Source organism: Natrix helvetica (genome assembly GCF_964273705.1).
Source record: "Natrix helvetica genome assembly, chromosome: 1".
NCBI lineage: Eukaryota > Metazoa > Chordata > Lepidosauria > Squamata > Natricidae > Natrix > Natrix helvetica.
This window is the reverse complement of record NC_138548.1, coordinates 164,626,885-164,648,663: the sequence shown is the minus strand read 5'-3', so window position 1 is coordinate 164,648,663 and position 21,779 is coordinate 164,626,885. Positions and strand designations below refer to the sequence as shown.

At 40.2% G+C, this 21,779-nt stretch overlaps 1 protein-coding gene across 1 annotated transcript in view; it reads right to left on the bottom strand.

Moving 5' to 3' along the window:
• Positions 1–21,779, bottom strand: part of RAPGEF4 (Rap guanine nucleotide exchange factor 4) — a 209,532-nt gene that overhangs the window by 63,269 nt on the left and 124,484 nt on the right. The window contains exons 7-9 of the mRNA XM_081935427.1: positions 10,330–10,436; positions 6,033–6,154; positions 4,808–4,994 (exon numbers count right to left, since the gene is read on the bottom strand). Coding sequence (XP_081791553.1) covers positions 4,808–4,994; positions 6,033–6,154; positions 10,330–10,436 — 416 coding nt within the window. The remainder of the gene's footprint in view (positions 1–4,807; positions 4,995–6,032; positions 6,155–10,329; positions 10,437–21,779) is intronic.

Sequence of the window (21,779 nt, the reverse complement as noted above, 5' to 3'; positions counted from 1 at the left end):
ATCTTAAGAGATCTTTCAGCCTAATATGAACCAGACCCAATCTTGCTTCACGTCATATCCAAATAAGATTGTCCAGGTCCAGCAACCTGCTAAGGCAGAAAAGATCTCTAAGGAATGCTGAGACTGTATGCTAAGCTAGAAAAAAAAAATCTGAGAAGAAGACAACAACAAACCTCTTCCAGGGAACTGCATAGCTGTGATAACAAAGTCACTAGGAAGAAAGCAAAGGTTGCAGGAGACTAAAAATGTTCATCTTCTAAATTAAATTCCAATTCAATCTGATAATAAGCAACACTTTCTTTTGTACAGTCACAAAATAAATATGTAAAAACTACTTTGCCGTCCAAACCACAAATTCTAAGTTATGTTCAGGGCTAAAAAGAGTTCACTATACACAATATATACACACTATACATGTGAGGCATATCTCATTTGATGATGTGACATTCAGGGATATACTTGGGAGGAATAATCCCTTAGATATGAAGCCATTTGAATAATTTTGGACGATTCATTTCAGTCTTTTCTGGGAAATGTCCAGCCATGCAGGAAGAAAGAATCAAGTAGGGAAGTAGCCTTGAATTGTTGTGCAGGTACAAGAGATCCAAGGCTGACCTCTCCCCCTCTCCCAAGCTCCCTGGAACCTTATCTATCTTTCCCAAGGAAAGGCTAGCAGTCCTGGGGAAATTCCTGTACTGTAGGCAGTAGTAAGTAGTTAGCTTGAACTCTATACATGTGGATCTGGTTGCTTGCCCTGACAACCTTAGGAAGAAGGCCATGGCCAAACCATTGCTGAAAAATGTTGCCAAGAAAACAGCACAGACCTGTGTATGTAGTATGTAGTCACTAGGAATCAGGGTTGACTCAAAGGATGTAACACGCCCATACACAATCAGGCTTCACACCAGCCATAGCTTACAAATATGGTGAAACTGTGTTCAGAACAGGGTTCTCTGAGCTGAGCAGCTTTTCCTGGACACAGAATTTAAAACGTTCCTTCCTTCATACGCTGCTTGCCATAGATTCATTTATTTGAGAATCACAGATGATAATGTTTGGAGAAAGTAGGGCTGCTCTCTAAAATTCAGGAGTTACTTGTTGCATGCCCTCTATCTCTCCACACAGTTCCCTTGAAATCGCCATCTTGACATCCATAAAATGGACACTCCCGCCCCCAAATAATCTGAATCAGATCCATAGCTCTCACATAACCGTGTGTCAATGGTAAGGGGAGGTGAAGACATGACGTCAAGATATCATCATGCAAAAGTCATGAGTTATGTATTTGCCTCAGGCTTTGGGATGTAATTACGAAATGGCAACATACTGTATGTGTGATGACATCACCACGCGTGTGCTGTTATTCTGGCATACTGTGCGTTTGGCATGAATGCCATTGTTCAGAATGACTATTCGCCATTTAAGAACAAACAAACCACTACAGATACGGTGACATTCTAGCTTGGCTCTTAGAAAATCAAGCAGGTAGCAAGCGAGGTAGAAGCCATACAACAACTGCATGTTTCAATAACACTTTCAAATTAAATGCCTTATTTGATTTATACGTCTAACGTTTACTGAAATACGTTCCAGTGAACCAACATTTTTGCTAAACAGCTAAATCAAATACATATTTAAAAAAAAAATTAAAATCCATTTTGGTTGTCACTTCTGAATTGCACCATAATTTCTAAAATAGAAGTCACATCTTTCAAACAGGTTTTCAGTGCATGTAACAGATTTGTATTTCTTAATGCATACATCATTAGAACCAGGCAGCTTTGTTTGTAGAACTTTTTTTTTAAAAAAAGCTAATTTCATATTTAGAGCAATGTATGTTTTTTAATAAAAAGGAGGGGCCACCGGAGTCTGCCAATTTTCTCCTTCCCGTTTTATTCTATTTTTTTTAACACTGCAGACATTCTTTCATCATTTGACAGTTAAAATGTTGCAGTGTAATAAATAAAGAATTTTTAAAGTTCCCTGTCAAAACAAGTGACACATTTTGCAAGTGAGTTTCAAATTCAAAACAATAGAAAGCACCTTTTAAAGCAGCAGCGCCATTATACAATCAAATGCTCAAAAGTAATCTTTTCAGCATTTTTTTTTTTTTATAATAAAATTTTATTGGGTTTTCAACATTTATAGGGAAAAGGGTAAATGGACAGGTCTACAAATTTTGGCAGTTGCAAAATGTGAAAGGCGCCCCTCCCTCCATACCCATAGTATACATTTATATATAATGCATTGGTATATAATTGATTACAATCAGCATATTAGTTCTATTATTAAATTCAATCAGATTAAACATTACAGTATAAAATCCAAGTATAATTCCATTATCACTTTCGGTCAATTTATAATAATATGATTTTCTTGTTTATTTTTGTGATCTGAGTCTTCTTGCTATTGCCCCATCTCCCTCCACTGGCAGAGCTCTGGCCCCTCCCGTGTCCTGCGTGTCCGTTGTAATGTCTGGTGTTTTCTCTAGGAGTGTTTTATTTTTTTCCATAAAGGCCTGCGCCTCTATGGGTGAATTGATTCTGATTCTTGTCTCCTCCCAGAATATCAGCATACCTTCAGGCATCAACCATCTAAACCACACCCCTTTCTGGTATAATTTATTCGCTAATTGCGAATAATTCTTCCTTTTTTCTCTAATCTTCTTAGGGATCTGCTTCAGAATGGTTATCTCCATATCATGATATGTCAATGCTTGCCCCCTTTGTACACCCAGAATTTCATCTCTTGTGCTTTTTCTAAGAAATTTAATGTGAACCTCCCTGGGTACATTGTGTGTTCTAGCATAAGCTGAGTTCACTCTATAAACCAGGTCTATATCCCACCCCATCTGTTGTTTTTCTTTGTGTTTGTAGTCAGCCAGGATGTTTGTCATGATGTCCCTTATGTTTTCCCATCTTCTTCTATAACATTTTGAAATCTAAGATAATAGGACATTCTCTCAAATTCTAATTTCATCTGTTGGATGTCAAGATATTTGTTCCCTTTCTGCACAGCTTCTACCACCCCCTTCACCTCCTCCACCCCCCCTTCCACAAGGTTCAGTCTTTGTGAGTTCTTATAAATTTGGGCTTGATTTTCTTTAATTTCATCTTTCATTTCCCTTAGCTGTTTCTTGATTTCCTCCTGGCCCTGTAAAATTTGTTGAAGCATTTGTTGAAAGTCCATCTCTGTAGTCTTGGGTTGCATCAGTTCTGTTATCTTTGACTGTGTGGCTGGACTGGATGTTGCAGATGTTGGAGCAGACGTGGCAAAGCCAGGTTTTCCAGGAGGTGGTCTTTTGGATGCCATCCTTTATAACGTTAAAAGTTCAGTCCATATATAAGATAAACAGTTAGAAAAGAAGGGTAGCCAGGTGAATTCCGGGAGCAGGAGAACCAGGCAGAAGAGAATCTCTCTAATAAGTCTGGCAATAGATGAAAAGTTTCCCCTAGAAAGTTCAAAAAATACCAATCCACAAGAGTTTCCTCTGGGAGACACGGAGACAAAGGCCGGAAGCCTGAATTTTAAAGGTGGAGTCAGGTTTCACAGTTCATAAAGACAACGGAAGTGTGCCATCTTGCCCTGCCAGTTTTGGGCACAGAGGCATAACAAAGTTTTTTAAAAAGTTCCAGAAGTCCTCAAATCACAGTAATATATAAAATTAAATTGAAAAGAAAATCATCTCAACCTGGGTGAGGCTTCATTCGTTGGCTCTCCCCCCTCCTCCTCCCCCGGGGGCTGAGAGCAAAATTGTTCCTCGCTGCTAGTCCAAGGGGGGGGGAAACCCCCCTCCCTCCAGCCGCGCCTCCAACTTGCTCCGAAAGTTGTTTTAAAGAAAGCTGAATAATCCTTCGTGCAGAATAGGGAGTGAAGAGAGAAGCAACCTCACCGCACTGCAGCTGCGTCCTTCTATTGTTGCATTCTCCGGTCGGCTTTAGCAAGGCGCGAGGCGCAGAAACGCGAAGCGCCCTCCGATCTTGCTCCCCGGTGCCTTGGGCGCGCGAGAGACCTCCCGCCGGCCGCCGCCGCTGCAGGAGACCCCCGCGATGCCGCCCCTCCGGCAGGACCCCTCTGCGGGGTGTCCTGTGCCCCCCAAGGAGTGGGGAAGCCCACCGGGGAGCCGGAGCGGGCAAAGAGCTGTTCGTCGCTGCCACCGGCGGAACCGGAACTCCTCTTTTCAGCATTTTTTAAAAATAAAAAAAAAATACATTATTTCTTTCTGGGTAATTATATGAATTTTGCAACCTCTTGAAGAATTGCAAGTCAAAGACAGCAGCTGTGGCAATTTACAAGCAGAGGATATTTTTCAAATCAACCCAGAACCAATATCCTACACTTCCTGTGAACTTTAATAATAGGATCATGATAAGTGGGATAATAAATATGTATCTGGACTACTCCACAGACTGAAAATCACTGCTAACTTGATGGAAAACTTTTTGCACCTGGAACGTTGGTATTCAATAAAGATTAGACTAGACTCTTTCTGCCTAAAAAAATAATTTTTTACCCAGAGAATATTTTGTACAGCAGAAATTTTCATCACATTACTATGGGGCATGTTAAAAGGTACAGTGTAATTATAGATTCTTGGCAACCAAACTCATGAAAATACCTGATTTAATTTAGGTGTTTTGCTTTAGTCTATCAAAGAAAGCATATCTGAATTATCATTTCAATCAAGTTTTTGTGCACTGGTTCTTATAGTTAAATACCGAAACTGAACATGAATATATATACAAGATATATGTATACAAGCATACATATCAGGATCTCAAAATCAATAATCTATTAACCATCTTACGGCTTCCTAAGAATCATCCTCATATGAGCATCCGGTCCAATCTGTGCAAGCAGGAGGATGGTGTCTTGTAACTCTTCATCACATTCCTTCTTTTCTTCCTCAGTTGGCATCACCGGAGCATCTTCATGCTCATCGTCCAAAAATCGATAAAATAAATATTTGTCCTGGAAGTACTGCTCCTGGTCCACTAAAAGCAGCAATAGGATATAAAAGATTGATGGTAGAAGGCTTTATTATCTTCAACACCATTAAATGATACAGACCTGCAGTTCTGAGCAGGCAAGGCAGGGCTCTTTATGGAAGTCCAGCCAGTTGCCAGAAGACTCCTGGACTTCTCACAGATCTCTGCCAACAATGGCTCGCCTGCGCCAGAAGAGAATGTCAGTGCTGGTGATTCAATACATTAACAGACAACATGCTCATTACTTTGTGTTGGATGTCAGTCATGAAATATCTATGACTCTGTCTCGTATCTGACTCTACCACATCTCTACTGTGTGAGCTTTAAATAACTCACTTCTACTGCAAACTTTTTCGGGAATGACTAGATTACTGACATGCTATTTGGATGAAAGATCAGTTTTTAGTTTAGTCCAAATTTTAAATTCAGCATTCACACCAACCAAATTTCTATTAAAAGTTTTCATGTTTCAAGTAGGATTTACAAACAGGCGCGTGGCTTCTTTGCTGGAAGTTTTAGAAGAGCCATTTTTGCAATCTAGCACTGTTCACCCAAATGTGCTTTTTAAAGAGGCAACTGGACTTTCTTTTTTTTCTTTGAAGATGTTTCGCTTCTCATCCAAGAAGCTTCTTCAGCTCTGGCTGGATCTAGCACTGTTCAGTGCTTTTTTAAAATCCAATTTGGGTAAGTGAAGGCTCTCTAAGAATATGATCTGATGTAGAAGTGTCTCTGTGGTGGAACCACCAAATGAAGAGGAGGAGGCCCTGCTAGAGGGAGTAAAAAGACATTCCAACTGAAGAGTCCATTTGGAGGAGAAAGCATCTTAAGTCTGACTATTGGTCTCTCTTTAACATGCTTATCCTCTATTGACAGTGATTTTTCTAGGAACAAACTGTATCCATGGACACTGGAATAATTATATCTCTCAAGCATCATAATTTAAAGTAGAGTTTATTAACTTCAATAGATTTCCATTGTCTCCTGTTAGAATTACTGTACTAACCAGCATATGTTCTGGATTTCCCAATTCTAAGTTCCTCTTACCATGATTGAGAACACCTTCCTCCAGCAATACTTGCCACATGCCCACAGCCTGAGTCCGTAAATGAACGCAGGAACTCTGCTGCATTATCCAGTCTACCAGTTCTGTTCCTACACAGCATTGTCTGAAAGATAGAAACAATATCCGTAGTTTCAAGCACAAAATATTTAGCTAACTTTGTTGTCACACCTGCTGTTGATAGATTTATAGACTGACATTTTTGGGAAGAGTGCCAGACAGCTACCTCCACTCAGAAATGGATAAAACCTACTACAGGTCCCTGACTCAATGAATGTTCAAAAGTTACAACGGACCCTCCCAAACTTCTGACAGCTGCCCCCCCCCCCCATGGTCATGTGACTGCATTTCAGGCATTCAACAACCAGCCCACATTTATGGCTGTTTGCAGCATCCACTTGTTACATAATTGCATTATGACATTTCCCCCCAAAAGTTTACTTTTGGTTTTTGACAAAAACACCCCTTTAGCCAACAATGGTTTTGCTTTGGAACCATTGCATTCACTTAAAAACCACTGCAAAAAAAGTCATAAATGTTCGTTACCCAGTAACCATCACCATTTATGATTGTAACGCACAGAGTCCATACAGTTCTCAATAGAGATTTTACATATAAGAATTGAGTTCATCCTATATTTACAGATTTCTGTTTGCCCAACAGAGTGACTACCTGCCACTCAATTCTTCCTATCTCCAAGGAAGGGTTTCACATAGCCCAATTTCATAGGATTAGACTGTGATTTATTTCCTAGTTGGAAAAAGGCTTTGATTCAGTTTTGCTGAAATGCTGCCTTTGTAGGGTTCGTTGAACACGTTTCATATAGTTTGCAACTCATACCACCTGACAAGGGTTTTCTTTTGCTGTGCAGATTTCACATCATAATAAACAAAATGTGTTGAGATTTCTGAATCTGGTTGTTACAAGTTTTAAATGTTAATCTTCCATGCACCCACCCACAGAAGTCTGTGGAGGAGACTGTCTTTCAAACTGTCAAATATAGATAAATACAGGCAGATAAACACATGGACGATAGATATATGAAGATGTTAGAAACTAATTTGCCCCTTGTTTTTATGAAAGGATGGTGAAAGGATGTTTATTAATTTAAAATATCCAGTTTCACGCTAGAACACGTACCTCAAAATAAGTCTTTAGTCTTGGGCTTAACCTCTAGGCCTTCTCTTTCCCTCTTTTCAAATAAATGGAAATTTGGGTGATTTGGTTATGGCCTTGAGATCAAGAGGCACAAAGGTGAACTAATGGTTCTGATTGGGCTTAAAACTGTTGGTTTCAATCCTATCAGCTTCATTCCTTGCACAAGAAGCACTAGAAACATTTAAGACAGGATATTCAATGGCTGGGTAGCTTGAAACCAAAAAGATGACCAGTGATTGGTTGGCATTCTTCTACACTTTGCTGTTAGAATACCAGATGGAACAATGATTGATCAGTGATCTCTATGAGTTCCAGACTCAGAAACATATCGTTAGTTCTTGCTTAACAACTGGACTGGAAACTCTGTTGCTAAGCAATAAACAATCATTATATCCTCTTTTCGTCCCATTTGTTCCCCTTTTCAATTGTTCTTGTCCTTCTTTGCCTATTTAGATATGTGGTAACGCTAGCTGAGAACCTTTGAAATTGGCAGACAATGAGGATCACGTAAAGAAATCGCAGGCTGTTGTAACTGTGGGCACTGTGAATAACAAACCAACAGAACGTTTTGTACAGGCCTCAGCATATGCTTGGCTGCAGGGATCCAAGATGTCATGGCCTGACCCCCCCCAAAGCCCTCCTTAGATGAGGACTGGAAAGGCCCCAAACAAACCCTGCGCTGATAGGTATCAGCAATCTAAGATCAACAACTGTCTCACCATTCCTGCCCTGGGCCCAATAGACTCTGTCTAGATTAGGAGCCTTCTGAGAATGTTGATTTTTGAAGAAAAGCGAGAAAGGTATCTATCAACAGAATAAGTTTTTTTATAATTTTAAACCGCAGCAGTTATTCCTTCCTTGCTGAGGGGTGCAGCTGTTTTTTTTAAATAGGGGTGTGCATAAGCCAGGGGTGTCCAAACTTGGGAACTTTAAGACTTGTGGATTTCAACTCCCAGAATTCTCCAGCCAGCATGGGGAATTCTGGGAGTTGAAGTCCACAAGTCTTAAAGTTCCCAAGTTTGGACACCCCTGGCATAAGCACACCCGCATGCCTAACGTCCCTGTCCTACTGTCCCCGTTCATTTGTACCCATTTCCTGTGTTCTTATTCATGTTTATTCTTATTCCTGTTATCTTGCACATGAGTGACAAACTAAATAAAATAAAATAAAATAAAAATGTACTAAAGATGGGAGCCTAAACAGTGAACGCACCGGAATCTAGGGATGAAGATAAAAGAGGGAAAGTTATGGCAGTGTATTGAAGCTCACCTTTTTGTGAATATCACTTCAGTGCAGATTTTTAAAAGGGTGGGGCTTTGATCATACTGCCACAACCATTGTTTTGCCTTTTTGACTATTCCCCTGGATACCAGTGAGTGGATTTATCCAAGAAAAAATGCCTTTATTTTTATTTTAACTTAAATAAGGTTCTAAAAGTTGTTGAGAAGTTCAAGGAGCTGCATTAAAAACCTGGGTGAGGGGAACTTCACCTGGCCTTGCTTGGGTGGTAAAATTTTGATTTCAAATCATGTCATATGATACAAATATATTAGAATGTCTTGTTAATGTACTAGGCTCTTTTCAAAAAAATGTAACACAAAAATTTGGTTAATATAACTTCTAAGGAAAAACAATTTTTCTATTTATAAACATCCGTTGTCCCAGGAAACTAGAGATTTTGTTTACTTAATCCAAACCTGACACAGTTTCAAAAGGATTGTGATTCATTGCTATGTATAGGGAAAGCAAGCTTATTTAACAATGCAAATATAATCATCTTGTTCCTCAGACAATAGCCTCATCACATGTAATCTATCATTTCAGTGAGAAAGACAAAGACAATAAGAATATGTTGACATTGCTGAAATAACATGGCAACTGAAGCCTGTATTTCAATTTATGAAAACATACTCAAGAATTAAAATAAGACCAAATTCTTTCTGCAAGCTTCACTATAGGTAGTCCTTGATTTCTGACCACATTGGGACTGGAACTTCCATTACTAAGCAATGCAATTGTTAAGTGAATCATCACGTGACCTCGCCCAATTTTATGATCATTTTTGCTGTGGTCGTTAATCAAATCACATGGTTGTTAAAGCAAATCTAGCTTCCTCCACTGACTTTGTTTGTTGAAAGCCTCCTGGGAAGGTTGCAAATCATGATCACATGACTTCAGGGACACTTTGATGGTTGTAGTGTGAGAACCAGTCATTTCCCGACAGTTAAAACAATTAATCAGTGGAATGTCTTGCCCCCAGAAGTTGTAAGTGATCCAATATTGGAGGATTTTAAGAAGAGATTGGACAATCACTTGTCTGAAATGGTATAAGGTTTCCTGCATGAACAGGGAGTTGGACTAGATTGACATCCAAGGTCTCTTTCAACTCTGTTATTCTGTTATTCTATTACTTTTTAGTGTTGCCATAACTTTAAACAGTCACTAAATGAATTATCATAAATCAAAGATTACCTGTAATCTCTTGGAAAGACACTGAATTTGTTCAGCAGTTTTGATACAGCCATTAATTATCAAATAAAGGTGATGATTGGCCCAATTTAAAGATAGACTACTTGGTTTAAGGAAAGTACACACAGGTGGCCCTTCAGACAACCAGGGTCTTCTTTGACTCAAGATGCCTGAATGATATTTGTAGCATGAAATCTTCAAATAGCCTAGAATCAGAGGTAGGTTGCTCCTGATTTGGCCGAACCAGTAGTGGAATTCAGGCCAGGGTCACAGAACTGGCAGCGACCCAGGCCTGCCATGCCCCCGAACCAGTTCCCCAGCGGGCTGCTGCCATTTTGGCTTTTAGTGACTATGTGCGCGCAGTTCACTGTAAATTGTTCTATGCATGCGCAAAGAATAATTTACTTTGAACAGAGCACACACGCACAGCGGGGGTTACGAACTGGTAGTAAACCCGGTAGCAACCCACCCCTGCCCAGAATTCAATGTGCTGTAAGCCACAGGTTTCAAATGGCTAAAGCATGCTTGAGTTCTACAATATTGCCAACAATTCCAATATTTGGAAACCTGAAAGGACCCCAAATTATTATTAAAAATCACAAGATGATACTCAAGCAAAAAAAATAATGAATGTGATATTTCCCTTATGGTACCTGTAGGTCTTCAGGTGGTACTTCCGGTCTCTTATCATGTGAGGAGCACGGGAGAGGATCGTATTCCGTAATACTTTTCCAGCTCGGAGGATTTTTTCTGATGGTACCTGAAGGATGAGGAAGATAGAAGGCAGTAAAGTGATTTCGCATTCTCTTGAAAAACATTAACAACCCTTCCGCTTTTACATAGGAGAAACCTAGCAATGTGACAAAACCAAGAAACATAATAAGTATAAGCTTCATTACCATAAAAACCTATGTTTTAATATGCAGCAAATAAATCCACACCTAGAAATTTCCTTGGAACCAGAGTGCATGGCTCTCTACTGTTCTAGATATTCACCTGCAGGCTGGCATTTCCATAAAACCATTACACTTCCAAGTTACCATCAAGATCAGTGGTTCTCAACCTGTGGGTCGGGACCCCTTTGGGGGTCGAACGACCCCCTCCCAGAGGTCTCCTAAGACCATCGGAAAATACATATTTTTGAAAAAACATGGAAAACATAAAATAATTTTATGGTTGGGGTTCACCACAACATGAGGAACTGTATTAAAGGGTCGCAGCATTAGGAAGGTTGAGACCCACTGATCAAGAGTATAAATATTCAAATGAACGAAGCCATTCTGGATGGCAATTCTGGAACAAAATGCTGAAACAGAGACTCCCCCCCCCCACCTTTTACCAACTATGTTGCTTTATAGCAACTTCCACCGTTCAGATGTAACTCTAGTCCAGCACATGCTGAATGACATGAAGTTTGGGAAGTCTGCTTTAAACACAGTTTGAAGCTTCTCCTCCACTCCACTCAATACTAGAGTATGGATACCACTCCATACTAGAAATTTAACCTGGCTCTGAGCACGCTGGGGTGTGTTACAGCAGAGTTCCAAGGCATTCTTTTCTGTCCACCCAATAACTGTCCAATTATACAAATGCAACAGTGGTAGGTTTCTAATTTTTGTTCCTATCGGTTCATTTGTGTGCGTGCTCATGCAATGCTTATGCACAGAAGCGTCCGGGCGGGTGGGCAGAGCCTCCCGCCGCTGCTACTACCGGTTCACCTGATCCGGGCCAAACCGGGAGCAACCCCACCTCTGAAATGCAAACCATAAAGTATCCTTTAAGTCAAGTTTGTCTTCAGTTTTTTTTCTTAATGGAAATTTTATTGAGGTTAAAAAAAAAAAGAGGTATTGACAACAGGATAGAAAAAATGGGGAGTTATAAACAGAGAACTGACCAGGGTTCGTGATCTTTTTTTATAAGCCATCGAAACATTCTGATAGGTGGCAATACAACAAGTGTAATAAAACAGCTATGATTTCATGAATGGTATCTGTATTTTATTGTTAGATGACCAGCATATGAGGCTTAGCAAAATAAATAAATAGTGTTAGGTGTCCAGCATATGAGGCTTAGCAAAATAAAAGGATGTAAAGCAAACAGTGATGACAACTTAATGCAATACTTAGGAACTCAGGCAAAAAAATAGAACACTGCATTCATTTAAGAACAACAAAATAAACATTATTTCTATTTTAGTGACCTCGGTTAATTCAGGTTGCTAATGGGAAAAAAAGTATTTTTAACATTTTATATAGTTCCATAGTTAAAGCCAATGTAACGCAAAGCACAATGTCAAAGGCACATTATTTAGCATTTTACAGTGGGTTGCTTTAAACTACAAGCATCTTTCCAGAAACACACAGATCACCCTGCCACAAAATGACCAAGCCATTACCAAAATGACACATTACCGCCAATGCCAGTAGTAATCCTTTGCCAAGAAAAAGAAAAGGAATATGAACCAGAAAAGGGTCTGCACACAAACACACACTGAACAAGCGGGACACAACTAATGATGCCTCATTTTCCTGTCATTTTTTTCTGGTCTTCCAACTACCGCAAACAGGTGCTTTAGCTGCTTTGCATGAATTGAATAAATTGCCTCAAAAGGCAAAACTAACTAGCATGTGTATAGTTCAATCTAAGTCTGCCGTTGCCGTGGTCATTCTCAGTTGAAAGAAAGAAATTGCTTGCCATAAATGTTTTCATCTAAGAAAGAGAGGTGAATTGGGAAACTCTTTAGCTGGAATAAAACATCCCTATTTAAATAATTTTGATGTAAGAAAATCAAGACAGGAGGGGAAACTGAAGGGAGAATATCTTTGCGATAGTCAGACACAAAATAATGTGCTTGGCTCAGAGTGCTATTTGCTCATCTCAGATTTCCTGAGGTGACTCAGCAGGTGCTCTCTCCCTCCCTCCCTCCCTTCCTCTCTCTCTCTCTCTCCCTCCCTCCCTCTCTCCTTCTGAGAAATAAAGGTATTTGGAAGTTGCATTTGATTTTCAGGTTGCTACCATGTTCCCCTGAAAATAAGACAGGGTCTTCTTTCCTTTTGACCCCTGAAATAAGTGCTTGGCCTTATTTTCGGGGAGGTCTTATTATTTTTGAGGTGCAGGAGGCAGCGAGCGTGGTCACCTCAGGGCTGCTGCTCTGCTGCAATATTTCCAGGGAGGGCTTATTTCCAGGGGAGGGCTTATTTTAGTGCATGGGCTCAAAAGCCCGATTGGGCTTATTATCCAGGGAGGGGTTATTTTCAGGGATATAGGATACTCCGTTGAATTTTATAGGAGAGAAAGAAAGCACAGTGAGTCTTTCTTAATTTATTCCCCGAGAGACCATTATGCAATGGAGGCAGTTAAAAAAATAGTTAAAAGGATATTTGGGGGAATTTTAGAGAATACCTAAATATGCTGCTTGCTAAAATCATAGCTGGCTTGCCACCAACATTGTGAAGTTGTAAATCTTTGCATGGATAAATACAGGTGAAACTTAAAAAATTAGAATATCGTGCAAAAGTTCATTTATTTTAGTAATGCAATTTAAAGGTGAAACTAATATATGAGATAGACTCATTACATGCAAAGCAAGATAGTTCAAGCCGTGCTTTGTCATAATTGTGATGATTATGGCTTACAGCTCATGAAAACCCCAAATCCACCATCTCAGAAAATTAGAATATTACATGCAATTAATAAAACAAGGATTGTACATAGAACAATATCGGACCTCTGAAAAGTATAAGCATGCATATATACTCAGTACTTGGTTTGGGCCCCTTTTGCAGCAATTTCTGCTTTAATGCGGCATGGCATGGAAGCTATCAGCCTGTGGCACTGCTGAGGTGTTATGGAAGACCCGGATGCTTCAATAGCGGCCTTCAGCTCTTCTGCATTGTTCGGTCTCATGTCTCTCATCTTTCTCTTGGCAATGCCCCATCGATTCTATATGGGGTTCAGGTCAGGCGAGTTTGCTGGCCAATCAAGTACAGTAATCCCACAGTCATTGAACCAGGTTTTGGTGCTTTTGACAGTGTGGGCAGGTGCCAAGTCCTGCTGGAAAATGAAGTCAGCATCCCCATAAAGCTCGTCTGCGGAAGGAAGCATGAAGTACTCCAAAATCTCCTGGTAGATGGCTGCGCTGACCCTGGACTAAATGAAGCACAGTGGACCAACACCAGCAGATGACATGGCTCCCCAAATCAACACAGACTGTGGAAATTTCACACTGGACTTCAAGCATCTTGCAGTGTGTGCCTCTCCATTCTTCCTCCATACTCTGGGTCCTTGGTTTCCAAATGAGATGCAAAAATTGCTCTCATCAGAAAAGAGGATTTTGGACCACTGAGCAACAGACCAGTCTGTTTTTCTTTAGCCCAGGTAAGACACTTCTGACGTTGTTTGTTGTTCAGGAGCAGCTTGACAAGAGGAATACGACATTTGAAGCCCATGTCCAGAATCCGTCTGTGTGTGGTGGCTCTTGATGCACTAACTCCAGTCTCAGTCCACTCCTTGTGAAAGTCCCCAACACTTTTGAATGGCCTTTTCCTGACAATCCTCTCCAGGCTGCGGTCATCCCTGCTGAGTGTGCACCTTTTTCTTCCACACTTTTCCCTTCCACATAACTTTCTATTAATGTGCTTTAATACAGCACTTTGGGAACATCCAACTTCTTTTGCAATTACCTTTTGAGGCTTTCCCTCCTTATGGAGGGTGTCAATATGGTTTTCTGCACAACTGTCAGGTCAGCAGTCTTTCCCATGATTGTGATTCCTACTGAACTAGACTGAGAGACCATTTAAAGGCTCAGGAACCCTTTGCAGGTGTTATGGATTAATTAGCTGATTAGAGTGGGACACTTTGAGCTAGAATATTGCACCTTTTCACAATATTCTAATTTTCTGAGATTGTAGATTTGGGGTTTTCATGAGCTGTAAGCCATAATCATCACAATTAGGACAAATCATGGCTTGAACTATCTTGCTTTCCATGTAATGAGTCTATCTCATATATTACTTTCACCTTTGAAGTTGCATTACTGAAATAAATGAACTTTTGCACGATATTCTAATTTTTCGAGTTTCACCTGTAGAACAAGTGGCAAGCACCCTGTCCTAAGAAAATTATATACAGCCTTTTCATATTTAAATTGGTAACCTGATAAGATAATAAGCAATCTGATTCACTCAATCCAGAAGTATAAAAACAAATTGATCCTCCAGCCCCTAAACTCATGGACTTTAGATGCAAACAATTGGCTTAACAGGAGGACTTTAAGCAACTTAAGAGAATAATTGTGTACTGGAGTAAGTTTTCCTGAACTCCATGGAACTTGCTTCAGATTCTTTTTAAAAGTAATAAATCATGTGTGTTTATATAATTGTTCAATATTTTTATACTACAATACAAATAATGGTATCATTTTCGACAGGAGGCTTGGAAATGCAATTTTTACAGCTCAGTTCTTGACTAGAAAATCTTTCCAAAGTGGAAAACGAGTAAACTAAATTACAATTATATTAAACATCTGTTCAAAATAGATTATCAGGTGGACAGTAAATCATTTTATCTTTATCAATTCCTTTCTCTTTAAATTCTGATAGCATTGGCACCATCGTTGTCTTTCCTACATTAAAAAAGGGCTTCCAGAGTTGTTCTATGCTTTTTCTAATTATTCCATTAGCTTCATGTTATGTTTTCATACTATAACACCAATGTCTAGAATTATTTGAAAGACAGTCACAATTCATTTAATACAAATTTACATTTAGCAAAAGTCGTCCAAAACTGAATCATTGTAAGATTCAGAGGCATGTTTCAAATACAGATGCTAAATGCATTGATTGCATGAAGTACTGACATTGAAAAAAGTAATATTACATTTTACTGTTATTATTTTCCTACCCTGAAAACATCCACTTTTGAGTCGACTTCCAGTTCCTGCTGTCCGCCGCTCGTCTCCCCGGTTGGCTCCGTAAGGAGCACAGGGGACCCTGGAGGGGTCCCCTGCCGAAGGGCGGCTTGCTGAAGCCCCACAGAATCGGCGGCAGCCGGCGGGGGTGCTTTTCAGCTTCGCCTAGGAGCCGGGGAGCAGAAGGGGGGGTGAGGGACAGCGTTGCGCTGTCCGCCCTTTTGCTGAATGGATCCGGAGGAGAGAATGTAACTGGAGAAGCGCAGCTGGATCCTGGTGGTGGGGAATCCATCCAGAACTCTCTGATCATTTAAAAGAAAAGCAGCAGGCTTCTGTAAGTTTTGTGTTCAACCTATTTGAATGGAGATTAGAGGGGAGTGTTTCTTTCTTCTCCCCCCCCCTCGGATTAAGCGGCATTTGAACGATCTCACTTAGAAGAGAGAGAACAAAGGCTGACCATGTCACTTGACCTGGCTAACTGAGAAAGATCGTTTCACAACTGCTAGAAATGACTGTGGAGCCATTTTTGCTTTAAAAGTTTTGATAGAGACTTCCATCTTCTTTCTCCCTGTGGAAAGAGGAGCCAAGATGGCACCCGCCCTTCTTCATTTGTCTACTTATAAATGAAGTCTGCCCTTTGAAACTACCTTCAGCCTTATTATTCTCTCTGAGGGAAACCGAGACCCCTCCCTGATACGTGGCTCTTCTGAACTTTGACTATTTGACCCCCTTCTCTTGGTTTGCCTTGGTGCCTTGGAACTGTGAACTGGCGCTTTCGGCTCTGTTTGCCTCTTGGGATCAGCACAGATGTGCAATCCTTGGCACCATCTTCTTGGGAAAAGACTTACATCTCTGAACTTTAAACAAATGGGGCCTAAGAACCCACCGACGGGCAAGTCACTTTCGGCCCCCTCATCTGTCTCCTCCAGTCCTAGTATACAACAAACGAAAATTACCTCAATGCTACAGCAAGAGGGGACTGGAGAGGGACCAAAAGAACTATCTGTCTCTCAAATGTTTCAAGAACTTATGAGGGGCCAAAATGAACTGAAAAAAGAAATGACAGAGCTTAAAGAAGAGCTCAGAGATGTTAAACATCATATTGCAGAAAATAAACAAAGGATTTTGGTGTTGGAGGAGGGTGAGGCTGGGTTGGGGGAAGAGATTAAAACAATCCAGAAGGGAAATGCAGACTTGGAAAACTTTTTGGCAAAAATAGAATTTGAAAGAATGTCCTTTTTTCTTAGATTCCAGAACCTACCAGAGACAGAAAATGAAGACCTTAAGGATATCATGAGTACAATCTTAGCAGATTATATTAAGAGAGACAGCTGTGGTGGGATATGGACCTAGTTTATAGGATAAATTCAGCATATGCTTCATAATGTTCCAAGGGAGGTACATGTTAAATTTCTCAGGAGGACCATAAAGGATGAGGTGCTTGGGACCCAAAGGGAGAGACCATTGAAATATAAAGATGAAGAAATCACCATCCTTAAGCAGATTCCAAAAAAGATAAGAGAGAAAATGAAGAAGTATTCCTCCTTATCAAAGAAACTATACAATAAAGGAATTTGGTTTAGATGGTTATTGCCAGAAGGAATGTTGATCTTTTGGGAGGGAAACAGGATAAGAATTAATACAGTGCAGGAAGCCTTCATTAAAAAGAATTTTCCCCTCCTAGAGGACGAACATAGCAAAGGTAGTGGAAGGGACACTAAGGTGCAAGATAAGAAGGAGGGGGGGGGGCTGAGACTTCCTCTGGGGACAGGGAGGAAGGAGCAATATCGAAAGGGTTCAGATCAGAAAAATAAAAGTATTTGAAATAATAGCAATTGGTGATACTCTAGAAAATGACAAAGGAAAATGAATGAACACATGGTTGACAATATAGAATAAGACCTTGTTTTCTGCTTATCTTTTATATTTTGTTTTTAAGATTGTAAAAATTGTGAGTTTTGGATGGGTTTCTATCACTAGTGTGGGAGCTGCCAAAATTTTTTGTATCCCCTTACCTTTTCCCATATATGTATAAAAACCAATAATTTTTTTGAAAAAAAAAAGAAAACATCCACTTTTAAAAACTAAGAGAACACGGATCGATAGAATTACACAGAACAAATTATATGAGAACAAGAGGACAAGATCCTTCCCTCAGACCCTCCCTCCCTCTCATTATAATCTTCCTTCCCTCTTTCCTTTCTTTTCCCTTCCCTCTTCCATTGTGCTTTCTTTTTCCTTCCCATCTTTCCTTCTTTTCCCTTCCTTGCTCTCTTCCCATCTTTCCTTCTTCTTCTGTCTTTCCTCTTTCCCTTTCTCCTTTCCTGTCCCTTCTTGGATGCTCAAATGCAAAAGGGGAAATATTTCTCCGTTTGTTTTGTTTTTAGTTTGTTTTGATAGCTCTCTGCCAGCTAAACGGAGGTCACAGGGCGTGTGCAACCCCCCTTCCAGGCTCCATTTTTGCTGATAGAAGGCTGCAGGAGGCCGTTGCAGCCAAAAATGGAGCCTTGGAGGGTTGGCAGAGACATTCGCTGTTTCCAGGACAGCCCTGTGAGCCAGACCTAAGCACCCCTGGGTCGGATCCCAACTGCGGGCCTTGAGTTTGACACCCCTGCCATAACTCATCTGATGGAATCTTTTTTGTGGGTTTTGTATTCTGTCTCTTGCTTATAAGTAGAAGTCGCTGCACAATAACCATCCTAGTCATCTCAAAAGGAAAACATGTACAATTCATTCTAAACTGCCACTCCCATTTTGAAATCTCTTGTTCTGCAAATCACATTTCTTTAAAACATAGCATGTCACACTTAAAAAATAAGTAATAGAGCCTTCCGGCGCAAGCATAGCACACTGATGACTATGACAAAGCCTAAGGCCGGTGAGTAGACCAGTTCCTTGGAACCTTTTAGGTGGGGATTGGATGGGAAGTCTTTTCACTTGTGCATTGGATGGCTGCTCCTTGTGAGGAGACTACAGGTAATACTTCTACATGGATTTGAGATGCAGGAGATGATGAGTTTGCAAAATTCACTTTCTAATTATTTTCAGACATTGATAATTCTAAACCTATTACAAACTTTAGTACAGGTTTGAAAAATCTTGAGAGAATTTATGTTCAACTTTTTTAAAAAAAATTACAAACTTAAGAACCTATAAAATATTAAACAAGCAGCAAAAAGCTAAGTAAGTTTTTGTCTAAGAAGAATCTAAATAGATTAAGAGTCCAGATAAACTTGGAATATTGTATTGACCTTTACTATAAGATTTTGGAATTAACTATAAAAACAACCTTGTGGGAAGCAGACTACTTTGGTTATCCTGATAATTGCAAGTCAGAACAGAAGATAAGTGATGAATTTAGAAACTGGACAGTAGACAAGACTAAAGATTTTAAGCAGAAGAAAAAAAATACAAATCAAATGTTAATTAATATTGGGACTTATAGAAGGACACAAAACTTTACAACCAATAAACTCCTGAATCTACATCAGCTTTCTCTAATTCTTTAGGCTTTCCTGAAATAAACAAGTTCTTGCCAATTTTCTAGAGTTTAGAGCAGAGCTGGTTTGTTGAGAATCTATGGCAATAGATATTTTGCTGGGCAAAAACTTAAGAACAAATCATCAAGGTTATTTTACTAGCATGTTCGGCTTTCCTCTTGTCTTCAACATCCCTATGTAGAATCTGAACAAATTCCTGAGTTCTTTTCGTAGATTTTCACGGGGGTACAGGTATGCAGGTCTTGGCATATTTGGGTCTTTTCCCATGTAAGATTGAGAGTATCTTGGCGACGTTTCGACGAGGTCCCACTCGCCATCTTCAGGCTGGTGCCTTCGGCTTTGTGCTTGTGCGAGCATAGAGTGATCGGAGCTGCCGTCGTTCTATAAATATTGGTGGGGGTATGTGGAGTGCTGGCTTTGTTGCTGTAAGTGGGTTGGTTGGCTATGTTGTTACATCTTGATTAGTTGATGGAGTTGATGTATGCAGATTAGTTGGCTGTTTCATAACATTGTGTGTGGCTGAGGTACTAGCTGTGTGCTCATTAGTTTTGTGTTGTAAGGACCTGGGTAATGGGCTGTGTGATGACATCCTGAGCTCTAGTGTAGTGATATCCTGAGTCCTGTGCTGCAACATCCTGGGAGGTTGGCTGCATTTTAACATCCTGAGCCTTTGCGTTGTAACCTCCTAAGTTCTGTGATGTAATGTCCTGAGCAGATGGCTGTGGTGTAACATCCCGGGCTTTGGTTTGGCTCCGAGTTTGCGGTCTGGCCATGTGTTCATGGCGTGTGTCAGTTTGCTTTGCATGGGGGTCAGAGGGGGGCTGCAGCAGTTGGTGATGCTGCCGTGGTTTGGCTTCTGGATGGTGGCTGCATTTCGTCTATGGGATGGGTTTGGGTTTGAGTCTGATGGGGGTGATTGGTAGTGGCGTCCTGTGTTGTTCTGGGTCCGGTGTTGATTTTCGTGGCTGGGACTTGTTTGTTGACTAGGGATAGTTTCCAGATGTCTGGTAGGTGGGAGGTATCGTCACCTATATTCATGTTGTGGGGGTGTTTCTCTATTTCGATGGCTTCCATAATTATTCTCTTGTTGAAGTTTTGGAGATTAATTTGGTTCCTTCAAAATCAATTTCATGTCCTGTTGCTTTAAGGTGCTGGAAAAGGGGGGAAGTTTTTTCTTTTTTTCTGACTGCGTTCTTGTGTTCTGTGATGCGTGCATTTATTCTCCTATTAGTTTGTCCAATGTATGTGGCTGGGCAGATTTTGCATGGTATTTCATAGACTCCTTGGTTTTCTCGCTGGATCTTGTCTTTGGGGTTTCTTAAGATGTTGGCTATTTTTTGGTCAGTGCCGAAGACTGTCTTGATATTGTGTTTGTGGAGAATTGTGCTGATTTTATCTGTGGTACCTTTGGTGTAAGGGAGGAGGGTGATGCCGTTGTACTGTTCTGTGTCTCGGTTCTTGGGGGGTGTCTCCTTTTGGATTAGTATTTTGGATTACACACCCCTCCGAGCAAGACAGATTTCAATAATATATGTTCTGTCAGCCCTCTCATCCATTGCCAGATATAGATTAGGATGGTCTTATTACAAACTGACCTGGCATTCAGTAGCAAGAATTCAAAGCCTGGGTCCTTGAAGTCTGCTGACCAGGACACAGGGATGAGATCAGTAATCTGGAACAGATCACAGGAACAATATACCAAGAAACAACATACAAATTCATGTTGCTGAGATTTCCCCCACTCATAAATGTATTTTATTTGTCTTTCTATCATTTCTTTATGATTCTTAACACTTAACTTTTTTTAAAAAAATAATAATTTCTACTCTTGTAAATGTAATGCTATGAATCAACCAAAGGATTATACTATTTTAAAAAAATCTCCAGATTTTAAATGTCACAGCTCCAGAGTTTATTAGTTACATATTTTGAAAGAAGAAAAATATTATACTTTAAAAAAAAACCATTCAGTGACAAATGTAGCACTCCAAAAGATCAGCAATCATATTTCTAATGTGAGCAGAATTCAGAAGTTATTTACTGTATACATACTGTGGCCTAATTGGATTCTTTGTGTTATTTTGGCTTTTGGATAGGAGTAATTTCAGTACAGTATTTTCATATGTGCATTGCTGGTGAAAATAAGAATATCAACTTGAATCTGCTCAGCATCTCAGCTAATATATACCTAAACAAGTTCTTTGCACCAATGTGTCCTAACGTTGAAACTATGTATTAAACGATAAATTTGGATTACCTCAAGTCACCACACCTATTGGATATGTTCATGAAAGAATGATACAAATGGCAATGCAATGCGTTTCACAAACTCAGGTTGTATAATAGCTTGCATACAACCAGCATGTTTCAGTACTTCAACTTATATAAGGGAACTGACAAACTGATGATCTGAACATAATGTCAAAATAAAGTGATCACAAAGCTGTCTGGCACATACTCTTCCAATCACTGCTCCTCAGAGTGACATGCTCTTTTATTCTTCCTTATACAATGCAGTGACGTGCGGTGAGGGTTATGGCTGGGGAGGCTGGTGACGTCATCAGGAAGGCGGGGAATGGGACCACGTGTGCAGACCACGTGTGCAGACCACGTGGTCTCGTTCTCCGCCTTCCTGAGTGAACATTAAGGGGACCGCGGCGTAGCATTACTTCCTCCACCGGCACCAGTCCCTTTC